Source organism: Scyliorhinus torazame, chromosome 18 (assembly GCF_047496885.1).
Source record: "Scyliorhinus torazame isolate Kashiwa2021f chromosome 18, sScyTor2.1, whole genome shotgun sequence".
In the NCBI taxonomy this organism is placed as follows: Eukaryota; Metazoa; Chordata; class Chondrichthyes; order Carcharhiniformes; family Scyliorhinidae; genus Scyliorhinus; species Scyliorhinus torazame.
The window spans coordinates 50896427-50918052 of record NC_092724.1 but is presented as its reverse complement, the minus strand read 5'-3'; the positions used below and the strand labels follow the sequence as shown (position 1 = coordinate 50918052).

Here is a 21626-nt window from a genome sequence, read left to right as displayed (position 1 = left end):
GTAAGGAGACGTTCTCAAGGCATGGCATCCCAATCACCGTCATGAGCGACAATGGCCCGTGCTTTAACAGTCAAGAACGGTCCACGTTTGCCAGGTCATACAATTTCTAGCATGTCACCTCCAGCCCACACTATCCACAGTCCAATGGGAAAATCGAGAAAGGGGTGCACATTGTGAAACAGCTCATCTGCAAGGCCGCGGACTCTGCTTCCGACATGCACCTTGCACTGCTCACGTACAGGATGACTCCATTGTCCACTGGTGTCGCCGGCTCAACTCCTGATGAACAGGAACCTGCGGATGATGCTTCCAGCCATACACATGCCCAACCTGGATCACCTCCCGGTGCTGCAGACGATGCAGCAGCTCAGAGACCGTCAAAAGCAGGGCTATGATGCCCATGCCACCAATCTGGCCGTGCTATCCCCAGCAGACACTGTCAGGATCAAGATATCGGATGGTGGGTGGTCTGCCCCGGCTGTCGTTGTTTGACAGGCCGTGCCCTGCTCTTATGTTGTACGTATGGCTGATGGCTCCATCATGCGAAGGAATTGACGGGCACTGCACAAAGTTGCCTGCCCGCAACCACTGTCTCCTCCATTTCCATATGTTGAATTGCCACCTCCTGATACCTCGCACCACGAGGCCACCAGTCAGGCTTCCATCCCGCCTGTCAAGGCGTCATTGCCCACTCCGCCACCTCTCCGTCGGTCGACCAGGATCAGATGCAAGCCTCAGAGACTGGACTTGTGAACGTTTGTTTTGTTTGCTCTGTTCTGTTGTCCTCCGTCAGTCACGTTAGACAGACTCATTCACATGTAAATACATTCACATACGCCAACGAAACACAAAAAAAAGGGGAGATGTCATGATATGCAAACATGCAGCTAATGAATACATAGAATAGGACACGACCAATGAGCAGTCAGGACACTCAGGGGTTGTATCTCACTATAAAAGGGATGAGGCACTCACACCCTGCCTCTTTCCACAGACCAACATCTACAGAGTGAGACAGGGTGCATCCTCAGCATCACACCCCAGCACGTGGCTTAGAGCAAGGCAGGTTCAGTTAGACTGAGTTGCTACATTTAGGTTAACAGAGAGTCGAACTCATTGAGAACTGTGCTAATAGTTCAATAAAACACATTGAACTCACTTCGAAGTCTGGAGCATCTTTTACTCAAAACTGCATCAAGTGGCAGCTTGTGTTATTCCAAATTGCATAACACAACACCCTTATCCTCTCCAAATGGTTACAGTGTTTCAGACTTGCAAATGGGGAGATGATGGCGTAGTGGTAACATCACTGGACTAGCAATCTAAAGAATGAAGCTAATTCTCTGGGGACATGGTTAAATCCATACCATGGAAGCTGGCCAGATGTAAATTCAATGAATTTTTTTAAAAATCTGGAATTAAAAGCTAGCTTCAGTATCGGCAACTATGAAACTATCATCAATTGTCATTAAAAAAAAACATCTGGTTCACTAATGTCCTTTAGGGAGGGAAATCTGCCGTCTTCGCCTGGTTTGGACTACATGTGACTCCAGACTCAGGCCAATGTGGTTGGAGTCTTAGCTGCCCAACAAGTCACTCAGTTCAAGGGCAATTATGGGCAGCAAATGCTGGTCTTGCCAACGATGCCCACAACCCATGAAAGAATTGAAAGAAAACTGCCACACATAACAACTCAGCCTTTATGGAGATAGAGGCCAGTGACAAAGAACAAGTGAACATTTTACGATGTTTGGTTTTTGTGTCTTTGGGTTTTTGAAAACAAAAATCAATTCACATAATAACAATAGATTGTGTTTGTAGAGAACCTTTAATGTGATAAAAAATGGCCCGAAATACTTCATGGGGGCAGCGCACTGACCGAGAATAGATAAGTTTGGAGCAATAGCAGGTAAGCAAAGGTGAGGTGTTTAAAGGTGGAATAAGTTATCTTCAAAAGGAGATATTTAGGGAGAGAATGAGTAGGAATTATACGCCCCACTCTCTTTACATTCACCTCAAGGTCAATTGGCTGCAGGGACTGTAAATGGCTGTCATTTGGTCCCCTTAGATTTTGCTCAGTTCAGCAGGTCAAGAATTTTTGAACATCTCTTCACCTTCAAAGCCATCTCCTGACACTGAAAGAAGTAATTCAGTAGCAGCAGCATGCCACCGTGCACTGACACTGATGTGCAAATGTAACCACCTTGACTCAAAATGGAAACCGGTCCAATGACGCTACCTGCTGCATACGTCATCCACTTTTAATGAGCTCCGGTTAGCTGCTGAAGGTAGCACATACATTCCAAATTCCTTTTCAAGAGAACCATCAATAGCAGGCCTTAGCTGGCACCGAGTGTTCACTCCCTGCTGGGCAGCCCTGGGAAACAACAATTAAAATAACCAAAACTGAAGGTCTGGCAATCGAAAGCTGTGAAATTAATGAAACTCGAATGTGTATAGGGGCGGCACGTGGTGCAGTGGATAGCACTGGGACTGCGGCGGTGAGGACCCGGGTTCGAATCCCGGCCCTGGGTCACTGTCCATGTGGAGTTTGCACATTCTCCCCATGTTTGCGTGGGTTTCACCCCCACAACCTAAAGATGTGCAGGTTAGGTGGATTGGCTACACTAAATTGCCCCTAAATTTGGGAAAAAAATATAATTGGGTACTCTAAATTTTTTTTAAAAACTCGATTGGGTAAAAACCTTTGCTCAAAATTATAAAGAGCTAGAAACACTCGGCAGATCAGGTAGTATCTGTGGAGAGCAATCAAGAGAGTTTACAGACCCTTCATTAGGGAAAGTCCTAATTGTGAACTCTCAATAAGAATAGGCCCTAGTGCTCTTCCACCCAATTCTTCATTTTTCTTGAGCCAGAGGTGTTACATGATCCCGAGGTCGGACATGATCTACATTGACCTCAGGTAGCTGACTGGCTGTTCCATCTGAGGTTTCGTTCACACCCTGCCCAGTTGTGGGATCCTGACAGAGCTGGGATTCAATGCCATCTTTACCTACCTCCGCACCATGAATGCTCTTGGGAGACAAGTTGCATCTTCCATGCAGGCGAGCAAAGAGGGCCGTTTAAAACATGCTACTTCCCTCTCCCTTGGCAAGGTGTCGAGCCTCCCCCGTGTCTGAAACCAGGGAGCTCGCTGAGTGGAAACTCAGATAATAAGGCCTTGGAATGGGATCGAAGTAGATTTGCTGGAATCATACATACCAGGGATGAGTGACTTCACTTATGTGGAGAGACAGAGGAGCTGGGATGTGTTATTTGAGGAGAGATGGTGAAGAGAAAATTCAAGACAAGTAAACCTAAGCAGGGTACAGGGCAGCACGGTGATGCAGTGGTTAGCACTGCTGCCTCATGACACCGAGGTCCCAGGTTCGGTCCTGGCCCTGGGTTACTGTCCGTGTGGAGTTGCACATCCTACCCGTGTTTGTGGGGGTTTTGCCCCCACAACCCAAAGATGTGCAGGGTAGATGGATTGGCCACGCTAAATTGCCCCTTAATTGGAAAAAATGAATTGGTACTTAAAATCTTTTTTTTTTTTAAACCTAACCAGAAGTGAACAGGAACAATTTGTCTTGCCTTAAAGGTTGATCGAAGCTCATTCAATAGTAACTTTCCAAAGATATCAATCCAAAAAGGAAAAGTGGAGGAGTGGGATTAATTCAACAACTCTTTCAAAGAGCCAGCACAGGCAATGTGGGCCGAAAGGCCACTCCTCTATGTTTCTATGCTTAACACGCTGCTCTGTGTGTTTTTTACAGTTCAGTTTGATGGCTGCGATTGGGACCGGTCATCTCCTTCGGCCAAAGACCGACTGAGGCAACAGAAACAGCTCAGCCCATTGGCTGCAGGGTCGAAATACACCAAGCCACAGACTCCAGAGCACAGCTCCTCACTGCCCGAGAGGGTGGACCCTGCTCTACCCTTAGAGAAACAAGTGTGAGTATGAAACCATTCAGTCTATCGGTTTCTGGCCTACTAGCCCAGGCTTACGGCAGGGGGTCATAAGTCTAAGATTGTCACTAATAAATCCAAAATCCAAAAACTGATGAGAAGCATCTTTGCCTAGACAGTGGTCAGGTTGAAACTTTCTACCGCAGGGAGTATAATGGTTGTCTTTAGTGAGAAGCAAGTTAAGTTTAAGAGGAAGATAGGAATCAAAAACTATGCTGATTGGGTTCAATTAAGTTGAATGGATGGGGTGGCAGGATGTGGGGGGCGGGGGGTTGCTGCTTGTGTGGATCATAAACATCAACATGGTGGGGTGGTCAGTATAGTCTGTTTGTGTGTTGTGTAGCCTGCGTCTATTTAATGAGCCATGCCTCTTTCACTTTAAGAAGATCCTGTACCTGTTAATGTGAATGTGACTCTTGCAGTAATGAAGCTGTCATAGCAAATCCTTTTTGCATTATACTTTAATCTCCTTTCCCCTTGGATCAGACAATAATCCCCTTTTAGTATGAGTGATCACATCAAAACATTACTTTGAATGTTGTAAAGCTATGCATGCACAAGACCGTGCTACTCGCAGAAATCTCACTGTTCTTTCCCTGAAGGCACTTGACTTTTATTGATGTACAGTTTCATTGCTGCCTGGCACGCTCTGGCACTGCACCCATATATAGCCAAATCATTGAGTCATGGCATGCTATCTGATCACAGGGGGCCATTACTTTCACGTTTGATCTTATTCATACAACACATGCACACAAACACCTTCAAGAAGGAGTCGCTGGATTACTATGAGTAGTGAAAATGTTGGCTGACGTTTTTTACTTCTCTCGTTCGGGAGTGTGGAGGCCAATTATTAATAACATCCCTACAACCACCCCTTGTTAGCACAGACTGGAGAATCAATCTGGCCCGTCTGCTTAGTCCCACACTTCACAGGGAATTTACCAACTAAACCAGATAGAGTTGAGGAATTAATGTGGCATTAATCATCCCTTCTCTTTGCGCACATGCAGCAGCGTGCTCTTGTTGCATTCAGCTGTTACTGGGTTCACTTTTCAGAAGGTTGTTGGTTCAAATCCTACTCTAGGGACTGTATTTTTACCCTCCCTGCTGGCCAGTTTGAAGGCATTGGGGCACAGAAAATCGAGTGGGTGCCCTTCTGAACTATCTGTGATTTACTGGGGGGAAGCACAGGCTAGTGTAGAATAGGAGTGGAAAACTTTCTTTCAAGGTACTCTGGGTGGCACTGTCCCAAGTTTCTCTCTTCCCCCCCCCCCCCCCCCCCCCCCCACAAACATGGTGGATGGATCCAGGCTCGCCGGCGGAAGAAAGGAGGCCCGCCGACAGTGAGGCCAGCCCGCCGATCGGTTGGTCCCGATCGCGTACCAGGCCACTCCGGTGGCCCCCCCCCCAGGAACGGAGCACCCCTTCTCCCCCGCAGGCCGCCCCCAAGCCTTCGCGATGAGTACCCGCCGGCAGCGACCAGGTGTGGACGGCGCCGGCGAGACTAGGCCGTTTACGCGCGGCCGCTCCGGAGAATCGGCACTCGCAGTTTGCGGCGATTCTCCGAGCGGCCCGGCATGATTCGTGCGGCGCTTGTCTCAGAGGGGGGGGAGAATCGCGTGCGGGGGTCGGGGGCAGCGTGGCGCGATTCGCGCGGCGTCCCGACGATTCTCCCACCCGGCGGGCGGGGGGGGGGAGAATACCGCCCATTGTCTTGTGAATGATCCATTAAACCAAGGCCGCGCCCTCCTTCTCCAGTGGATGTAGAAATCACATGGCATAATTTTGAAGAAGAACTGGGATGATATCCCAGGACAATATTCATCCCTCGATCAACAAAAACAGATTATCTGGCCATTAACACGTTGCAGTGCATACATTCGTTGCCACGGTTCCTACATTACAATCGTAACTTCAGAAGTAACTAATTGGTTGTAAAGTGCTGTGGTCAGGAAAAGGGGTACTTAAATTATCTTAATAAATCTTTTTCAATCAATTCAATATCCATTTATATAGCCCCTTAATTTTTTTAAATATAAATTTAGACTTACCCAATTCTTTTTTTTCCAATTAAGGGGCAATTTAGCATGACCAATCCATTTACCCTGCTCATCTTTGGGTTGTGGGGGTGACACCCAAGCAGTCATGGGGAGAATGTTCGAACTCCACACATACTGTGACCCGGGGCCGGGATCGAACCCTGGTCCTCAGCGCCATGAGGCAGCAGTGCTAACCACTGCACCACCACGTCGCCTAAATTTAGAGTACTAATTATTTTCTTTTTCCAATTAAGGGGCAATTTAGCGTGATCAATTCACCTGCACATCTTTGGGTTGTGGAGACTACACCCACGCAGACATGAGAGAATGTGCAAATGCCAAATGGACAAGCACCCGGGGCCAGAATCGAACCTGGGTCCTCAGCGCCATGTGGCAGCAGTGCTAAGCACTGCGCCACCATGCCACCCTATAGCACAGTTAATTAAGACAAATATTCCACGCTGCTTCGCAGTTGGCATCAGGTCAGAACAGAGAAATAGCAAGGTGTTTAGCGAGCAGACCAAAAACAACTCAGTTTCTCAGGTGGCTTTTGAAGGCAGCCAAAGATGTGTCAGGGCAGGGATTGTGGAGGGTGTTCCAGAGTGTACATGTAAGATATTTGAAAGCTCTGCTGTTGATGATAGACCAGAGGGGGAGGCAGACACAGAAAATCAGAGTTGGAAGACAAAGAGTTTAAGGAGGGGCATGTGAAGGAGAAATAATGAACAAAATAAAACTATTGGGCTTTGAACATGATACTAGAAGCCCCAGGACCTAAATGATATCGAAATCATAGAATCATGGAATTCCTACAGTGCAGAAGGAGGCCATTCGGCCCATCAAGACTGCACTGCCCCCCCCCCCCCGAATAAACACCCCACCCAGACCCACTCCCAAGCCCTCTCCTGGAACCCCACCTAACCTTTGGATACTCCAAGGATATTTAGCATGGCCAATCCAGCTAACCCGCACATCTTTGAGCTGTGGGACGAAACCGGAGAACCTGGAGGGAACCCACGCACAGTGTGCTAAATGATAAGGAAGGGCCAGTAAAGTCTGATTTCATTGAAAAGATTAAGTAGTTTTTGTTTGTTCAAAGAATTGTAGGTATTGCAAAACAAGGTGACATTCGCTGATCATCTTTAGTTGCCTTGAAGGCATCGACAGTCAGTCAGTTTCTGTGCACTGAAGTTACAAACAGACAGGGTCAGGGAAGGGTGGCCAGTTTCCTTCTTCTGGGATGTATTTCAACGTGGATTTTTTTAGATTTGTTCAGGGGCTGTGGACCTCACTGGCTAGGCCAGCATTTATTGCCTATTCCTAATTGCCCTTTAGAAGATGGGTGGTTGTTGATAGTGGGGGTTTCAGCATTGATAATGCCATTGAATGTCAAGGGGAGATGATTGAATTCTCTTGAGTTCATAACGGTCAATGCCTAGCACTTGTGTGGTGCCAATGTTACTTTGAGATTTTGTAGAATCAATGAAAATAAATTACAACCAAAGATACAGAAATCTAAATGATTCAGGGGCCACCCGAGAATACAAGTAGGGAAAATAATGATTTAGATTTGAGGTAATCAGACACTCTGACTGATTTTAATTGATGCACAGGAAGTGTTTATGTGCTCCACAGAAATTAATTCAAAGTAATTTTAGAAAACACGTCTTCATTAAATGAGTTTCCAGACAGAGTAACCTGCTATTAGAGCAATTTGGGAAGCAAATTTCAAGAGTGATAAGGTTGTTGCACTGTATCTGTAACACAATGTGAAAGTATAGATAAGAATGAAGTAAGAAAGCTATTAACTTGGGACAATGATCCAGGATTTGAGGACAACAGTACAGACCTAGTAAATCGTGAGCAAGATTAGAAACTTTTTTAAAAAATGATAGAGTAGTGGTGATAATGAATAAACCACCAGTTGAAATGAATGAAATGAAAATCGCTTATTGTCACAAGTAGGCTTCAAATGAAATTATTGTGAAAAGCCCCTAGTCGCCACATTCCGGCGCCTGTTCGGGGAGGCTGTTACGGGAATTGAACCGTGCTGCTGGCCTGCCTTGGTCTGCTTTCAAAGCCAGCGATTTAGCCCTGTGCTAAACAGGAATTTGAATTCCCTACAGTGTCAAGCATTGTAAGTGTATCCATCCATAACATTTCTATAACATTCCTCTGACGGGAATATTTCACAACTGCTTTACAATGGGTTCGAAGTGGACACCAAGACCCAATTTGTTTGAAGTCATGTAGACTGCGCCTTACCCAAAAAGGTGGTGGGACTCCAGATCCGTAAGTCCGTCCCCATTTCAGAGCGATCCTATTTTTCTGCCAGCATGGGAAGATGGGGGATGCGATTCATACATGGGGAAAATCTGAGCCCAGCAGTGCTATTTTGACTCAGTGTTGAGTTCAAACAAACCCCATTTTTGCTGGAGCAAAGTCCATTTCTTGTACAATTTTAAGAGCATACGCGAATGTACATAAAAGGTGAATAAGGTCTGTGAAACTGTCAAACTTTCAAGTTTTAAAAATATCCTGGCCTATAAATTTTGAAAAAAGAGCGTGCTGTATTCCTATGCTCCAAAAAAAATTGGTACTTCAAATTTCAAACACTGTTTGTTGACATAAGCTTGAGGGCTGTCATTATAGTGTTATTAGTGTTTTACTGCATCAATTTATCATTAGCACAGTGAGGAACCTGTAAGTTCACTGTTTAATTGACAGTTCCAAGGGGTTATTAAGGAATTGGATGTCTGATGTAGGGCTATGAATATAAATGTTTGTTTTGATTAGGGATTAAGTACTTGAAGGGAGTTAAATGTATTGGATGGGCTTTTATCAATGAGAGTTCTTTTTATATAGTGAATTCTGTAATAGACACGTAGAACTTTATTTTATTTAATCTCAACTTGACTTCTGAAGTCTGCCCATGGTGTTGCAGACATGAGATGCATGGAGGATGTAAATGAAAAGTGTGATGGGTGGGGTGGGGCATTGGTTGGTATGTTTTAACACTATGGCATAGGGGCTATAAGGGACGATGAGTACGTAGAGAAGGGTTTAGGTTGGCATGGAGGTTATGAGGGTCTGGGAGGTGGGTGGGACATGAGTTGGCAAGGATGGGGCATGCGTCGTCATGGGTGTGCGAGGGGTGGGTACTGGAAGGCCTATTTGTTTTTTTATTTACTGCCACCGGGACAAAGTTTCAGAGCGCTGAAGTGGGCCTTTTAAACAGCCCTTCTTGGAACTCAACAGTCCCTGCGGTCCCCTTCACACTGTTTTGGGATGGGCCTAACTCTAGAACACACACACTCTAGAATGAATATCTGGTTATTTAGGGCTGTCCTTCCTGAGGAAGGTGCGCCAAACAGGCAATTTTCTTAGCTCTGCGCAGCCACCTCAGGAACAAACCTTCCAGCCTAAGTAGGGGAATGTATGGAGGAAAACTGGAGACTAAGTCAAGGAGAAGGATATTTAGAATAATTTTAAAGACAGATGGGTAGGAACAGGAAGAGACTGTTCAGTACCTCGAGCCTGCTCCACTGTTCAACTAGATCATGTCTGATCCATAATTAAACTAATTTACCCGCCCTCTCATGACATCCCTCAATATCCTCAGCTGATATAAATCTTAACAAACAAGGTTTTGAAAACTCCAGTTGTCCCAGCACCTTAAGCATCTTTGGGTAGACAGTTCCATATTTTCATTACTCTTTGTGTAGAGACGTGCTTCCTGATTTCCCTCCTAAAAGGCTTTGTTCTAATCTTAAGATTCATGTCCCCATGTCCTTGATTGTCACGCCAAATGTAATAGTTTTTCTGTCTCTACCCTTTCGAATCCATTTGTACCTTGCCCAAGTTCCCATGAGTGTTGACTGTATATATAACTGCGGTGGGCTTCACAGTCAAACATACTCCTTTTTTTTGCTTAGCTCCGGCACGTATATTCTCTTTAACAGGATGACAAGAAAGGGTGGGGTTCTTGGCTGACATATTACCTCCCGCACTTAGGATTATTGAGACCATTTGCATTATCGCTGCTGACATCCTATTTGAGATCAGCTAATTGAGCATAAGGCAAAGAAAACCTGGGAAACACAGGTATTGACTTGAACACTGCCTTAAAAGGATTGTGAAGGGGTAGATTTAAGAAGTGCCTCATTAGGCCTCTCGGTAATGCCTCACTTTGAGGGAGAGCGTCGGTTTTACAGGCAAAGCCCAGCAGCTATTTTGTGCAAACAACAATGAAATTCATGGCCACATAAACTGGTTCTCTGGGGTTACTTGTAGGAGGGGTATTAATCTCTTCAAATCAACCATGGGCTCTTTCGCATCCAACTGAGAACCTGACATGTCACCTGAAAGGCAGTGCCTCTGATAGTGCTCAAGGCTCAAACTGCCAACTTCCTGACAGCGAAGCAGCAGTGCTACCGACTGAGCCAGGTTGTGCTTGTCAGCTACTTTGTTTGGGCGCTTGTTCCATGTGAAGAATTGTCAGTTTGCCAGCCTAATATCCCATGTTCGTTGTGTACTTTAATGACGATGTGACGAACTGCCAAATGATTCGGACTCCACTGCTCCCCTCCCTCGCAAATAGAACAACTGCTGTGTAACTATGTAAATCAAAACTAGATCATGTCTGATCCATAATTAAACTAATTTACCCGCCCTCTCGCGACATCCCTCAATACCCTCAGCTAATAAAAATCTTAACAAACACGGTTTTGAAAACTCCAGTTGTCCCAGCACCTTAAGCATCTTTGGGTAGACAGTTCCATATTTTCATTACCCTTTGTGTAGAGACGTGCTTCCTGATTTCCCTCCTAAATGGCCTCGATCTAATCTTAAGATTCATGTCCCCATGTCCTTGATTGTCACACCAGATGTAATAGTTTTTCTGTCTCTACCCTGTCGAATCCTTTGTAACATTTTTAACAGTTTGTGTTTGGGAAATAATTGAAGTGGGGCAAGGAAGGATGGGACTGTAAGTATAATATCTGTACTTACCACATTTGGTTTGTCTTGGAATGTAGCTGAAAGTACAGAATGAGGCCAAGTGACTAACAATTATCTGTTCTTTAAAATTTAAAATTTTGACCTTAAAAGTCTGCACAATGGGGCTATATGGTTGTTAGTGAAGGTTAAGAGCTGATGTCGTAAATTATTCATTATGGTAAGTAACAGCATTTTATTTAAAAAACGTAGCAAAATAAATATGTATGATTGTCAAGTGGGAAGAAAAGCACTGTACTTGGACATTTTAAATGCACTGTTTCCCCTTGGATAGAGGGCAGGGATTATCTGTCTGCCGATGCTCAATGACAATTTCTCTCAATTTATTCGAGAATACAGCCTCGCAAGCAGCAGCCATCCATTTGTACCTTGCCCAAGTTCCCATGAGTGTTGACTGTATGTACAACCATGGTGGGCTTCACAGTCAAACCCACTCCTTTTTTTTGCTTAGCTTCGGCACGTATACTCTCTTTAGCAGGATGACAAGAAAGGGTGGGGTTCTTGGCTGACATATTACCTCCCGCACTTAGGATTATTGAGACCATTTGCATTATTGCTGCTGACATCCTAATTGAGATCAGCTAATTGAGCATAAGGCAAAGAAAACCTGGGAAACACAGGTATTGACTTGAACACTGCCTTAAAAGGATTGTGAAGGGGTAGATTTAAGAAGTGCCTCATTAGGCCTCTCGGTAATGCCTCACTTTGAGGGAGAGCGTCGGTTTTACAGGCAAAGCCCAGCAGCTATTTTGTGCAAACAACAATGAAATTCATGGCCACATAAACTGGTTCTCTGGGGTTACTTGTAGGAGGGGTATTAATCTCTTCAAAACAACCATGGGATCTTTCGCATCCAACTGAGCACCTGACATGTCACCTGAAAGGCAGTGCCTCTGATAGTGCTCAAGGCTCAAACTGCCAACTTCCTGACAGCGAAGCAGCAGTGCTACCGACTGAGCCAGGTTGTGCTTGTCAGCTACTTTGTTTGGGCGCTTGTTCCATGTGAAGAATTGTCAGTTTGCCAGCCTAATATCCCATGTCCGTTGTGTACTTTAATGACGATGTGACGAACTGCCAAATGATTCGGACTCCACTGCTCCCCTCCCTCGCAAATAGAACAACTGCTGTGTAACTATGTAAATCAAGACTGATTGCATCATTATAAAACCAACCCGATCACGCAAGGCACACAATGCCTGCCTGGATACCTTAGCAACGCACATCTGGCAGAGTGAGTCGAATATAACACTGGGCACTGCTGCGGATATTGATGGTCTTTCTAAGCCTCCACTTAATGATGACGACTGCCAGAGTTTTTTATGTGTTGAGGCAGCTAAATAACAAACAGAATTTATTTTAAAAACCTCTCCGCCAACACTTGCAATTATTTCCAACTTCTCTTTCCCCACATTTCCACTCCCGACAGAGCTGTCTCACCATGAGGTCATATTTCTAAAATGCGCCGATGAGTTTATATGACGTAGGATTCCTGTTAAAAACTAGCTGCAATAATATCCCTGTTCTTTGTTCTCCACTTACACCATCTCTTAGAAATGACTCTACAGGGGGGCAGCACGGTGGCGCAATGGTTAGCATTGCTGTCTCATGGCGCCGAGGTCCCAGGTTCGATCCCGGCTCTGGATCACTGTCCGTGTGGAGTTTGCACATTCTCCCCGTGTTTGCGTGGTTTTCGCCCCCACAACCCAAAGATGTGCAGGGTAGGTATATTGGCGACACTAAATTGCCCCTTAATTGGAAAAAATGAATTGGGTACTCTAAATTTCTGGGGGAAAAAAAGAAATGCCTCTGCAGTGTTCTACACACATACACATTCTCCTCCACTATCCACCTTGAATCAGTCAGGATAGCAGTGTGGATAGAGGAGAAAATCGGAGGTGGGGGGGGGCCTAACCTCTGGCTCTCCGCAGCAAAGTAAACCTCCCTCACGTGTCAACCAAAAAAGGAAATATCTGCGGATTGCAGGTTCAGCTTTATAGCTCCTCCCCAGGGCCACCTGTTAAATGGTGACATTAGGACCAGGGCAGTGGCTCACCACAGACCACTTTTCCCTCCATTTCACTTGTTTGAATGACTAAGTGTGGCAGCCATGGTTCAGTTAGTAGCTCTCTCTCCTCTGAGTTGCAAGGTCCCAGGTTCAAGTTCCCACTCCAGGACTTGAACACAAAAATGAAGGCTGATATTCCAGTGCAGTTCTGAGGAAGTGCTGTACTGTCGGAGGTGCCACCTTGGGTGACTGCCTTTGCGGTGTTTTCACGTTCTCCCCGTGTCTGCGTGGGTTTCCTCTGGGTGTTCTTCCACAGTCCAAAGATGTGCAGGTTAGGTGGATTGGCCATGCTAAATTGCCCCTTAGTGTCCAAAGATCTGTAAATTATGTTACGGGGTTCCGGGAATAGGGTGGGGGAGTGGGCCTGGGTAGGGTGCTCTTTCAGAGGTGCAAACCTGATGGGCCGAATTGCCTCCTTCTGCACTGTAGAGATTCTATTCTATGATTTGGAAGACGAGCCAGGCAGTAATCCCTAGTGTCCTGGCCAATGTTTATCCCTTAATCAACATAACAAAAGAAGAGATTACCTGGTCAATTATCGCATTGCTGTCTGTGGGAGTTGGAGGTTCACAAATTGGCTGCCTCCTTTCCTGTATTACATCAGTGCTTTAAAAGTACTTCACCAGGTATAGAGTGCTTTGAGACAGCCAGCAGATGTGAAAAGTGCAAAATGAATGCAAGTGTTTCCTTTTTCCTTTTGGGGCCTTCAGTGAAATCATTCTTCCAGCCATTAGGACTTTGTGCCATTTGCTTTCCACCTCGTTCTGCTGCTGCAGCAACATTTCGATCTCCCAATGGCTCTGGCTTCTCGTGACAGCCCTACTGGGGGCACACAATGAATACTTAATGAGCCTTGACTCAAGAAACTGGACCAGGGTCATGAGAGGAATGGCAGGGAAAGAAAGATTCTGTCCAGTGAACTGTTTTGTCTGTTGGAGGAAAATATATCAACCATTTTGCAGTGAGCAAGGTGCCGCAAACATCTGTGCGATTAATGGCCAGTTCATCTCTTTTCTTTTCTTTGACACTGGTGTTTGAGGGAGAAATGTTGGCTACACTGGGAAAATAATGCCATGGGATGTTTAACATCCAAGTGATCTTCCAACATTTCCTGTCCGCAGAGCTTGTGTGCACCTGAGTTTTCACTACAGGAAGGCAGCAGTTGCAGATGGGTGAGGCATGTCCAGCATTGTTAGATCCCACAGGGAGCAATAACATGCATGGCTGGCTAATATGTTCATGCTGTTGTTGATTGAGAGAAGCGAGTTCACCAGGAGAGTTGTGGTATAGTAGTATGGGATCTTCTAACTCCACCTCCGCAGATACAATAATAATCTGCACCTGTGTCAAATGTCATTATTGAAACAGAGCCTCCTTGAACACAATGCTTTTCCTCCTCAACTACCTCCCATGTCTTTATGGTCCTGTTAAGGCGAGAAAGTGGAGTTGAGGATTATCACATCAGATCAGTCATGATCTCACTGAATGGTGGAGCAGACCCGATGGACGTACTTCTGCTCCAATGTCGTATGTCTTGTGGTCTTCCCTAGTCTGCCACATCCCAAAGGGACCAATGGAATATATTCCAATCATAGACATCCCAACTTTTAGTGTGTTTTACAGTCTATGATGCAGGTATTGTTCCTGCTTGGGTCTTACCCCCACAACCCAAAGATGTTCAGGATAGGTGGATTGGCCACGCTAAATTGCCCCTTAGTTGGTGTTGTGTTGTGTTCTCTGCTCCATAGACGAACCAACACGTTGCGGATGGTACAACTCAGTTTTATTACTAACAATATTTACAATGATAAACTGGTTACTTTGGTTCGTTCATTACCCTTGAATCTGTGGACCTAGCCCTAACACTATTTTGGCGACGCACTCAGCACATGGTGAATGTCTTGAGTCACTTGTTGTGAGCTCTGTGCCCTGAGCTGTCTCCTGCTGGAATGGTCCGGAAATGTCGTGTTCCCCGTTTTATAGTGTGTGTGCTCTTGCCTGTCATTGGCTGTGGTGTTGTGTGTGTATTGATTGGTCCGTTGATCTGTCCATCAGTATGTATGTATGTTTGCACCATGATGTTTACCTGAATATCATGTCATCCCCCCCCTTTTTTACAAGAACATGTGCCTATGTGGTTATAAATAGAGATGTGTACTGAGTGCAGCTGAATGTGTGTGTGCAATATCTACAGCATGTACATGACACCAAACTATATACAAGGGGCGATGTCAGGTGCGACATAGCGACGAGGTTGTACCATTAATAAAAGACAGGGAAATGTTGAACTGACCAATGACGAGCCGCATCTGCCACCGCAAAGCATGCCATATGAGGGGCCGGGGAGGCGGGGGGGGATATCCCACAGCTCCTGCTTCAGGAGTAGCTTTGTGCTTTTGAACTGTCCTTCCATCTCGCAGTTTGCAGCTCTTTCTAATCCTCTACCATTATTACTCACTGGCGCCCTGCCCTTTACCAAGTGCTTCTCCCTGAAACTCAATAACTCAGTCCCCTGGAGTGGATGTATATCTGGGCTGGCGCTTGGCACTGTAAGAGTGAGTGGCATTGGCACAGTAAGGTGTGTGCAGTGAAGCATACATTGCCCTCTGATGGCACCTCCTAATGGGGACTGATAAGATCAGAAAAACATAAATGTCACAATGCTCTGAGCAAGACATCAATTTAAACACAATTTCTTGGGGAAGATATTGTTTGTTGTGCTGCTGTAGGCCACTGTATGCCTGTGTTTCAATAGATAAATGAGTGAACAAATCAGTGACAAAATAGATAAAGAACAAAGCATGGGACTAGCCCTGAGCTGGGCAATGGCCTTTGAATTCCTTAGTCCCAACTCCCATTATTATCAGTTGCCTCCAGACAAGTAATGGGTGAAGCTCTCCCCTCATAGTATATGTCTTGCTCTGCCCTCTCCTGTCTGTGGTTACTTGTGCTTGGCATGTGCATTTTTCTCCTGCAAGTAGATAGGGAAAGGAAAGTGGAGGGGCATAAAACATTGGTGTTAACCACAAATGCAAGCCAACACCTACCTCATGCTCACCTATGAGAATGAGGCATGCATACCACATGTCATAATATACATTAGTACATTATGGTACAATCACATACACACACTGATGGACATGCAGTAGGACCAACCAGCATACATAACACCGCAGCCAATCACCAGTGAGAGCACACGCACTATAAAGACAGGGGACAGGCGAGTTCCCGCTCATTCTAGCAGCAGCCAGCTCAGAGCACAGAGCTCACAGCCTGCATCACAGACGTTCACCATGTGCTGAGTGCCTCACCATAGCGAGTGATAGGAAAGGGTCCGCAGTTAAGCTGGTATTGCTTATACCCACGTTTACAGTATGTTAGCATAGTTGAACAGTTAATAAAATAGCGTTACACCACTTTCAGCATTGTTGGCTTGTTTGTGAACCAGAACACCCAACACGACACCACACATCACAGGTAATGGGCCAATCGCCACAATACTTCACTTCCATATGACAGGTAAAGCTTGTAATGGGATGTCTAATATCTAGTTTGGTTATCCATTCAATGGCCCCCAGAGATATGGAGTGGAAAACTGAGGTGCCTCTCAAAGTAGATCAGCACAATAAAAGTGGCTAACACAAACAGGGTTAACTCTTGCATTGGAAAGCAAATGAGTGGTTGCCGGAATCATAGAATACCTACAGTGCAGAAGGAGGCCCATCGAGTCTGCGCTGACCTTCTGAAGGAGCACCATACCCAGGCCCACTCCCCTATCCTATCCCTGTAACCCCACCTAACCTTTGGGCACTAAGGGACAAATAGCATGGCCAATCCACCTAACCTGCACATTTTTGGACTATGGGAGGAAACCAAGCACCCAGAGGAAACGCACGCAGACATGGGGAGAATGTGCAGACTCTACCAGACAGTCAACCAAGGTCAGAATCAAACCTGAGCTCCAAAAGCTAGTGATTCGACACAAATCGGTTGGACTTTAACCTGCTGTTGTAAGACTTCTTAGTGTGCCCACCCCAGTCCAACACCTGCATCTCCACATCATGGCTACAATTAAATAGGCAGCAAATACAACTGGTTAACTATTATCTAATTCCTCACCTCCCTCTGTAACCCACCCCACCCTCTGTACACACACAAGACAAACAAACACAGAAGGGAAAGAGGGGTGGGGGGAAAAAATGAAACGTAAAAGGATGAAAGTGTCTGTTTCAGATGGATGTCTTCCAGTATACCTTTCTTCAGTCTGGGCCTCCAGTTGGATGAGGTCTTTGCTTTCAGTCTGTAATGGCTTTCACTGAAGATTCATCAGGATCTCAAGGCTTCTCTGCTGGTTCAGGAACCAGTAGGCAAAAAACCTTTATGGAGAAAGAGAAAGAGAGAGCAACTCACAGCTTCTTCTCTCAACTTCCAGCAGAGTTCTGATTCCTTCCTCTGACAAATTCCCACCGGCTGAAGCCAATCACGGTCTGTTGCCGGGCAAAATATGGTATTTAGCCAATCTATCGGCCATCAGCCAAACAATCAAACCAAATCCGTCCGATCTCTCAGGTGCTAAAGAGACTGAGGTCTTCTGTTAAAAATCCAAATCTTCAGAGCACAGTGTATTATTCTGCAACTTTTGAGATCCTCACTTCCCCTGCTCGACTTAAAGGAAGATGTCCATTAAATATCCATGGATCAAAAATGATAATGCCAAAGTAAAAGAACTGGGAAATAAAGAAATCAACAGGAAGGGTCCTTACAATGGTAACTTGAGACATAATTCGCTTTTCATAGAACAAAGAACAAAGAAAAGTACAGCACAGGAACAGGTCCACCAAGCCTGCGCCGACCATACTGCCCATTTAAGCTAAAACCTTTTACACTTCCGGGACCCATATCCCTCTATTCCCATCCTATTCATGTATTTATCAAGACGCCCTTAAATGTCACTACCATGTCTGCTTCCACCTTCTTCCCGGCAGTGCTTTCCAGGCACTCACCACCCTCTGTGTAAAAAAACTTCCCTCGCACATCTCCTCTAAACTTTGCCCCTCACACCTTAAACCTATGTCCCCTAGTAGTTGTTGCTAATTGGGCTCCTCTCTTAATTTGGCGCTGTTTAATTATGTTTGCTCAAGAGTCGCCAGGTATCTTTCGACACCGCCACAAGGTTCAAACCGAATACTAATCAAAGACTCGATACACCAGTTAGGAAGTTCAAAAGCAATGCTCATTTATTTACACACAGTCAAATCTACTCATGCATAAACTCTACAAACTAAACTAACACTATTACTAAAAGCCTATGCTTAGCTTCGGGTGCCCACTCAGTCAGAGGAACAATGGCCGTTGCTCGGTTCTGAGGCTGCTGGGTTGAGCTATTTACAGGATAGCAACTAAGAGCGTCTATCTCGTAGCGTGGGTTGACTCGGAACTTACTTGGTCTGGCATAGCTGCTCGGCTGGTCTCTCTTCGCTGAGAGCCAAGGCCAAAGAAGAAAGATTCTCTCTTGGGGAATACTTTTTATACCCGAAAGGGCTTCGCACGCTTTTGGGCGGGCCTTGAACTTGGCCCCAATTAATTGGTCCTTTCCCAATCATTCTTATCGATCTTTCTCCAATAGAGGGGTGGGTTCCCTGATTGCTGGGCGTGTCCTTGGTGACCGTTGGTCTGCTTTGTTTTAGTCTCCTCTGGCGCTGGGGTGTCTGCCTTAACATTGTTTATCTAAATGTTTCCCTTTTGTCCCCGGAGATGGCTCATTAGTATGTAGATGGCTGAGCAGTACCGGTCCTGTCTGAGAGCCACTGCTCTAATCAACAGACAGACCATGCACCTGCTTGCTTTTCAGTATTGTCCAATTTTCCCTGCATTCTTTGCAAAGTGTCCATTTTGTAATCGGGATGTGGCCATCCCAGATGGCTACATAGTAGACACTTTCACCACGGGAAAAAGCTTCTGACTATAGATTCTGTCCATGTATCTCATAATTTTGTCGACTACTATCAGGTCGCTCGTCAACCTCCGTCGATCCAGTGAGAACAAATCGAGTTTATCCAACCCCTCCTCATAGATAATGCGCTCCGGGCAGCACAGTGGAGAAGTGGGTTAGCACTGCAGCCTCACGGCGCCGAGGTCCCAGGTTCGATTCCGGCTCTGGGTCACTGTCCTTGTGGAGTTTGCATATTCTCCCCGTGTTAGCGTGGGTTTCGCCCCCACAACCCAAAAGATGTGCTGGCTAGGTGGATTGGCCACGCTAAATTGCCCCTTATTTGGAAAACAAAATGATTTGGGTACTCAATTTTTAAAAAAAAAAATAGATAATGCCCTCCATACCAGGCAACATCCTGGTAACCCTCTTCTGTACCGTCTCCAAAGCATCCACATCCTTCTGGTAGTGTGGCAACCAGAATTGAATACAACGGGCGCGATTCTCCAGCCTTGTTACACTCAAACGAAACAAGGCCTGTGAATAGCAGAAAAGGCCAAACGAGAACCGCGCCAGGTGGCAACAGTTTGCAATGCAATCGGCCCACTCCTGTAGGTGAAATCGAGATCTCGGCAAAGCGTGGCACAAAGCAAATTATTACTACTTAAGCCCCATTTCCATACAATTAACGAGAGCCACCCCATATCCAACGGCCTCCTGTCATTCAGCGGCCTCCCCAGCGAGTGGTCATGCTGGCACCGATTAGTACTCCTTTTGAAAAACATGAACCTGATGGGAGGGCTTCTGCTGGGAGCTGGGGAGGTGAGTAGCCACAGCAAAGAACCCAAGGACGCTGGGCTTTCCACCCCAGTGCTCGTCGGGGGACACTCTCGGCTTGGAGCGGTGGACCCTGCCGCAGGGGTGGGCCGTCATGGGAGTGTGGAGGGGGTGCTGGGGGGGGGGGGGGGGGCAACCACTCGCGGCACCACCATGCCGACACCTAGATCGTCTACTCGTTCATGGGGCAATCTCTTGTCCCTGCCCGTCTGCCCCACCAACCACCCATAACCCCACCAACTGCCGAGGCCTCTGGTTGTGCGGCTAAAGGCTATCGCTAATAGGGAATTGGCAATCGTGGTTAAGTGAGAATTTCACACATCCAAGTGGATTCCCGTGGGTGGGCGGGCCATGTAGCATGTGGGAGTCATTGCCTAGCATCCCAATCACACCTTGATGCACGGACACTGTGCCTGAACACTGCAGGAGGCAAAACCACACACGTAGCAGTCAACACCCGAACACCCAGGGGATGGAACACATCTCCGGGGACATGTCCAGGGCCGGAGGGTGGGTGAGTGCCGTGGGGAGGGAGAGATGCCTGGAGAGATGGGCCAAGGGTTCAGAGGTCGGCCCACATTGCGGGAGAAGATGACAGAGGCATCATATTTGTGCACAAAGGTGTTTATTGTGTTTGACAATTCACCACCTTCCCAATGGCACTGCCCCCTCTCCCATCCCCAGCCCCCTTATCCCTCTCCCATCCCCAGCCCCCTTACCCCTTACTTACACCCCACCCCGCCTCCCCTCTCCTGGTGCCCTCAGTGATCATCGATGTGCTTTGCCCTACTAGCCCTACCACTAAGAACAAGAACAAAGAACAATACAGCACAGGAACAGGCCCTTCGGCCCTCCAAGCCTGCGCTGACCATGGTGCCTGCCTAAACTAAAACCGTCTGCACTTATGGAGTCCGTATCCTTTCGTTCCCATCCTATTCATATATTTGTCCAGATGTCCCTTAAATGCCATTATCGTACCTGCTCCCACCACCTCCACAGGCAGCGCGTTCCATATATTTACCACACTCTGTGTAAAAAAAAACTTGTCTCGCACATCTGTTCTAAACTTTTCCCCACGCACTTTAAACCTATGCCCCCTAGTACTTGACTCTCCTACCCGAGGAAAAGTGCATCTGACTATCCACTCAGTCCACGCCACTCAAAATCTTGTAGACCTCTATCAGGTCGCCTCTCAACTTCCGTTGTTCCAATGAGAACAGACCGAGTTTATCTAACCTCTCCTCATAGCTAATGCCCTCCATACCAGGCAACATCCTCGTGAACCACTTCTGTACCCTTTCCAAAGCATCCACATCCTTATGGTAGTGTGATGACCAGAATTGTACACAATATTCCAAATAAGGCCTAACTAAGGTCCTGTACAGCTGCAACATGATTTGCCAATTTTTATATTCAATGCCCCGACCGATGAAGGCCAGCATGTCATATGCCTTGTTGACCACCTTATCCACACGCGTTGTCACTTTCAGTAATCGGTGGCCATGCACGCCCAGATCTCTCTGCCTGTCAGTACTTGCAAGAGTTCTATCATCTACGTCTAGATGTGTCCGCAGGATGCACATCTGAGGTGGAGGCAGCCAGCTGATTACCCAACCCATGCCTTCGATGCCCCTGGCTGGCGCCCTTGGGGGCTCTTCGCCTGGAGTGCCCCGGCTCACTTGTCGGCAGCACATGCATAGCTGTGCCGCCCTGTCCTGCGTGCTGGCTCTAATTTGCAGCCTCATCAGAGGGGTGGAACTCAGGGGAG

General features: G+C 46.5%; 1 protein-coding gene across 4 annotated transcripts in view; it reads left to right on the top strand.

Moving 5' to 3' along the window:
• Window positions 1-21626, top strand: part of shdb (Src homology 2 domain containing transforming protein D, b) — a 348493-nt gene that overhangs the window by 242655 nt on the left and 84212 nt on the right. For all 4 annotated transcript variants that reach the window (XM_072482747.1, XM_072482744.1, XM_072482746.1 and 1 more), the window contains one exon: window positions 3777-3954. In XM_072482747.1, the coding sequence (XP_072338848.1) occupies window positions 3777-3954 (178 nt within the window). The remainder of the gene's footprint in view (window positions 1-3776; window positions 3955-21626) is intronic.